The sequence below is a fragment of the Bombina bombina genome, chromosome 2, assembly GCF_027579735.1.
Source record: "Bombina bombina isolate aBomBom1 chromosome 2, aBomBom1.pri, whole genome shotgun sequence".
NCBI classification, from domain to species: domain Eukaryota; kingdom Metazoa; phylum Chordata; class Amphibia; order Anura; family Bombinatoridae; genus Bombina; species Bombina bombina.
This window is the reverse complement of record NC_069500.1, coordinates 815,909,579-815,915,578: the sequence shown is the minus strand read 5'-3', so window position 1 is coordinate 815,915,578 and position 6,000 is coordinate 815,909,579. Positions and strand designations below refer to the sequence as shown.

The window sequence follows — 6,000 nt, the reverse complement described above, 5'->3', positions numbered from 1 at the left end:
TGAGGTCATACATAGCACATCCTTGGTCGTTAAGGGGTTATTTTTTTATATAGTGGGATGTCCAATTAGTAGAAAACAAGCCAAATCTGGGTGAGCCAAAAAGGTTTTAAAGAAAGAGATGTTTGTTTTCTTATTCAGAATTTACCATTGAAATGCATGAAAGTTAGGGTATAAGGTGTAGTTCCATATTTTATGATCAATATCATAAAAATATGATCAATATCATTTGGCTCAGCTCATAAAACAAGCTAAATGTGAGTGAGCCAAAATTGTTTTAATAGGGTAAAAGCTTGGTTACCTATTCAGAATTTCCCACTGAAATGCATGGATGATAGGGTGCCAAGTTTGATGCCATATTATATGATCAATATAATTTGGCTCAGGCTAGATTTAATTTTTTTATATAGAAGGATGCCTAATTAGTAGAAAATAAGCTAAATGTGAGTGAGCCAAGATGGTTCTAATAGAATAAAAGCTTGGTTACTTATTCAGAATTTCCCTTAGAAATGCATAAATACTAGTGTACCAGGTTTGATGCCATATTATATGATCAATATCATTTGGCTCAGGCTAGATTTTATTTTTTTTATATAGAGGGATTCTCAATTAGTATAAAACAAGCCAAATGTGAAAGAGCCTAGATGGTTTTAATAGAGTAAAATCTTGGTTACTTATTCAGAATCTCCCATTGAAATGCATGGAAATTAGGGTACCAGGTTTGGTGCCATATTATATGATCAATATCATTTGGTTCAGGCTAGATTGATGTTTTTTTTATATAGAGGGATGCCCAAATAGTATAAAACAAGCAAAATGTCAGTGAACCAAGATAGTTTTAATAGAGTAAAAGCTTGGTTACTTATTCAGAATTTTCCACTGAAATGCATGGATGCTAGGGTGCCAGGTTTGGTGCCATATTATATGATCAATATCATTTCGCTTGGGCTAGATTTCATTTTTTTATATATAGAGATGCTGAATTAGTATAAAACAAGCCAAATGAAAGTGAGCCAAGATGGTTTTAATATAGTAAAAGCTTGGTTACTTATTCAGAATCTCCCTTTGCAATTCATGGAAATTAGGGTACCAGGTTTGGTACCATATTTTATGATTAATATCATTTGGCTCAACCTAATTTTAACTTTTTTTATATAGAGGGATGCCCAATTAGTATAAAACAAGCCACATGTGAGTGAGCCAAGAGTAAAAGTCCTTATTCAGAATTTCCAATTGAAATTATTGGAAATTATGGTGCCACGTTTGGTGCCAAATTTTATGATTAATATATTAACTTTGCTAATTGTTGTTTAATAAATAATTACTTTCATGAATAAGAAGCTAACCTGAATAAGATGCTGGGTGAATAGTAAGCTAACTTCAATCTTTGAATAAGAAGCTGGTTGAATAAGGAGCTAACTTCAGCATCATACTAGTTATTTATTCAGAAAATGTAAAATATATGAAGTGGCAAGCTGGCACCAGTTTATTTGCCATAAATAGCATTGGGTAAGTCTGAAGGGGCTCACTGTTCACCCTGTATATATCTTACATAAATCAGTGGCCCAAAGGATTACAACCCTTTCAATATACAAGTTACTTATTCAAAACATAACCAAAATTGTGCCATGTTTACCATCTGTTTATTGCAATACAGTATATCATGTATTTGTATAAAATGTAAAGTTTGTTTAGGTTTTGGGAAAGTTTATTATTTTATTTAAAATAAAAATAATTGTAGATATGTTTAAACAGCTTTTTTTTTTTTGTCTGATTGTAAATCAGGTGCCCAATAAGAAGCTGGCTGAATAAGAAGCCAACTTCAGCGAATAAGAAGCCAACTTCAGTCTCGTATGGCAAAAGCCTGTTCTCGTGAATAACGGCAACACCGCCCCTATAGGAATCTTTCTTAGGTTACATTCCGAGGGGAAAAAAGCCTCAAATTCTTCACATAATGCCATTGTAGGTGCATTCCTTTGTACAGAAGACCCCTGCATTGGAGAAAGGAATTTGTGCGTCTTGTCACAGCCTCATACATTGCTTTGACTACTGAAGAACACAATAAGAAATAAAGTATTCTATTTCCATGAACGCTCAATGGAAGAAGCATTTAATGTAAACGTGTTTGCAATTCAAAATAGAAGTAACCCATTTCTAGAATATAAAAAATACATAAAACACAATTATTTGGCAGTTAAAGCATCTAGTAGTCTAGTAGTAACTATGAACGAAACTATAATACTACAAAGGCACGACAGACATGTAAAAGATCTTTCTGCGACTTGCTCTGATTTAAAGAATGCGTAGCCAGGCCCACTTACTGCTGTGAACACGAAGAGGCAGGCCAATAATTCGTAGAATATTGTGTCGGTCAGGTTTGTTTACGCCCACCGGCTATGTTCGCCCTCCCATTTCTTTCTCTCCAGTCCTTGGCTGACAGGAAACTCCGCCCCCATTCGCCCCTCCTATTGGTGGAATTCGGAGTGGTACATTCCGGCATCCCAGCTGAGAGATCGAAGGGAGGAGTGGTCCATTTCTAGGACTAAGGGGGTGTCCGGGCCTAAGTCTGGTTTGTGAGGCCTGGCTGGATTTTTGCAGCTATCTCGTCTCGTTGTCAAGGGAGAGGCGACGAAGCAAGGGAGCAGGGATACTGAAGAATGAAGCCGGTGGTGCCGTGACCGGCTTAGGAGGAGAAAAAGATAGCCAGAGGAGAGAGAGAGAGACATGGACAGCCAGGTAATGAGACAGAGAAAAGCCTAGAGACTCTCAGGTTAAACATAAGACAACACAAGTAACGAGAGAAGAAAATGCAGGTATTCAGAAGGTCTTCAAGAGACAAGCAATAATGACAAGAAAGGCATGCTTTGTGTGAGAATTCTAGTTGCTGAGATTGAGGCTAGTGCTCTGTGATAAAATTACTGTGAGACTTACTGGTAAAGTGTTAGCTGTTAGGTAAAGAAAGATGCATACTAAAAAGGTCTACATGTTTTAGAGAGTGAGAGAGTACATGAACTGAAATACATATGAAGTGAAAGATTTTGAGGGACATATTTTTAGATAGATAGGCATAGATAATGTAAACCATTGTAGTGGAGGAATAAAACAAAAATAAACACATCTTTGGTAAGAGAGAAGATACAGGAGATGGATACCAAGTACTGAAAGAGAGAATCAGGGAAGTTTACTTTGAAACATTAAAACTTAGTTTGATTTTTTTGAATAAAAATTGATTAAGCCTGTCTGCTTATGTCATGGACCCTGAGCCTTTGCAGGGCCTTCTATAGTGATGGAGAAGGTGAAATGGGGGAACGTGAGTGGATAGAGAAGGGAGAAGAACGTGTGGTTGGGACGGGAGCAAGCAAGGGAGAACGTGAGTCTGGGACTGGGGCAAGCGAGGGAGAACTTGAGTCTGGGATAAGAGGAAGCGGTGGAGAACGTGAGTCTGGGATAAGAGGAAGCGGTGGAGAACGTGAGTCTGGGATAAGAGGAAGCGATGGAGAACGTGAGTCTGGGATAAGAGGAAGCGGTGGAGAACGTGAGTCTGGGATAAGAGAAAGCGGTGGAGAACGTGAGTCTGGGATAAGAGGAAGCGGTGGAGAAAGTGAGTCTGGGATAAGAGGAAGCGGTGGAGAAAGTGAGTCTGGGATAAGAGGAAGCGGTGGAGAAAGTGAGTCTGGGATAAGAGGAAGCGGTGGAGAAAGTGAGTCTGGGATAAGAGGAAGCGGTGGAGAAAGTGAGTCTGGGATAAGAGGAAGCGGTGGAGAAAGTGAGTCTGGGATAAGAGGAAGCGGTGGAGAAAGTGAGTCTGGGATAAGAGGAAGCGGTGGAGAAAGTGAGTCTGGGATAAGAGGAAGCGGTGGAGAAAGTGAGTCTGGGATAAGAGGAAGCGGTGGAGAAAGTGAGTCTGGGATAAGAGAAAGCGGTGGAGAAAGTGATTCTGGGATAAGAGGAAGCGGTGGAGAAAGTGAGTCTGGGATAAGAGGAAGCGGTGGAGAAAGTGAGTCTGGGATAAGAGGAAGCGGTGGAGAAAGTGAGTCTGGGATAAGAGGAAGCGGTGGAGAAAGTGAGTCTGGGATAAGAGGAAGCGGTGGAGAAAGTGAGTCTGGGATAAGAGGAAGCGGTGGAGAAAGTGAGTCTGGGATAAGAGGAAGCGGTGGAGAAAGTGAGTCTGGGATAAGAGGAAGCGGTGGAGAAAGTGAGTCTGGGATAAGAGGAAGCGGTGGAGAAAGTGAGTCTGGGATAAGAGGAAGCGGTGGAGAAAGTGAGTCTGGGATAAGAGGAAGCGGTGGAGAAAGTGAGTCTGGGATAAGAGGAAGCGGTGGAGAAAGTGAGTCTGGGATAAGAGGAAGCGGTGGAGAAAGTGAGTCTGGGATAAGAGGAAGCGGTGGAGAAAGTGAGTCTGGGATAAGAGGAAGCGGTGGAGAAAGTGAGTCTGGGATAAGAGGAAGCGGTGCAGAAAGTGAGTCTGGGATAAGAGGAAGCGGTGCAGAAAGTGAGTCTGGGATAAGAGGAAGCGGTGGAGAAAGTGAGTCTGGGATAAGAGGAAGCGGTGGAGAACGTGAGGGGGGAGCCAAGGAGAGCATGAGGCTGGGATGGGACTAAGCGAGGGAAAAATGAGGCTGAGATGGAAGTAAGCGACGGAGAAATGAGGCTGAGATGGATCCAAGTGAAGGAAAAAATCAGGCCGGGATGGGGGCATGCAAGGAAGAACGTGAGAGAGAGAGAAGGGGTGCAGGAAGTGCAAAAAGTAAGAGTAGAAAGAGAGGGAGAAAAGGGACAGTGCTGCAGGGAGGAAATAAGCAAAAGAGAGAACAGCAGGGGGATAAGTGAGAGTTGGGGGGCGTACATAGGAAATGAGAAGTGAGGGTTGCAGAGACAGAGGAATATTAAGTGTGTGGCGCATATGGTGGAAATGGGAAAATATGTTAGGAAGAGAGCAAAAGATGCTAAGGAAGGGATGTGGGGAAGGGACAGAAGCTGGAACTGGGATGGGAGGAAGCGGAATAAGCAGAGACATGGTTGGGGAAGTGTTTCGGAAAAGGGCAGAGTCACAAAAAGAAGATGCGTATGAGAAAGGGACAGAAGCAGGGCAGGAGGAAGTGTGTGAGGAAGCACAATGTAGGGCAGTAGGAAGAGTGGGAGAAAGGGCAGAATCAAGAATAGAGGAAGCTTGTGAGGAAGATGCAGAATCTTAAACTGAGGAAGCATTTGTAGAAGAGGCAGAGCCACAGAAGAAAGAGTGGCAGGGACAGAGGTATTGAACAAGGAGAAGTATGGACAGTGAAAGTGGAAAGAACAGTGGATAGGAAGTGAGAGAGACAGAGATAAAGGGAACAATTCAGAGGCAGGTTTGCGAAAGGGTAGATTATAAGAGACAGCAACAAGAGGCATTATTGGTTAATAAAATTAAAGGAAAATAATGAAACTACTAATGAAAAGTTAGTGATTCTCCATATTGTTACTTCTTTGATGTGTGGAATGAAGTAATCTGTACTCACTTGAATAACAGCGTCCTATTGCTTGAACTTCTTGCTTTCTATACAGTAACCATAAGGGTAAAGGAACGTTACAATTTTGAAAATGGAATACTGTTTTTTTTTGTTTTTTTTTTTAGCTTCCTTCTTGCAAGGGGAACAAAAACAGTCTCACTATCATCCACTTTTTCTATTTCCACTTGCCTCTAAACAAATAACTAGTACATGGTCAGCAATGAGCCACAATAGGTCCTTTTTAGATGTCTCATTTGGGTCCCTGCCTCTTCTCAAGAATGTCCCAATTTTACCTTACAAAACAAATCTCTTCAGGGTTTTTTTTTTCTACCAAACACACACATTCAATCTTTACTATCCAGAAGCTGTTTATTTAAAAACTAAATGTATATTTTGTTTTATAAAGTTTAGGAGGAAAGCATTTGTTATAAAGAAAAGAACAGAGCGAAAAAATATCCAAAGTTAACAGGTTATGGGTTCATTTTAGAAACCTACACATCTCTGCAGAAAAGGT

At 40.8% G+C, this 6,000-nt stretch overlaps 1 protein-coding gene across 2 annotated transcripts in view; it reads left to right on the top strand.

Annotated features, from left to right (window-relative positions):
- Window positions 1-2,452: 2,452 nt before the first annotated feature.
- Window positions 2,453-6,000, top strand: part of MLLT1 (MLLT1 super elongation complex subunit) — a 233,336-nt gene continuing 229,788 nt past the window's right edge. For both annotated transcript variants that reach the window (XM_053703061.1, XM_053703060.1), the window contains exon 1: window positions 2,453-2,733. In XM_053703061.1, the coding sequence (XP_053559036.1) occupies window positions 2,722-2,733 (12 nt within the window). In that variant the 5' untranslated portion in view covers window positions 2,453-2,721. The remainder of the gene's footprint in view (window positions 2,734-6,000) is intronic.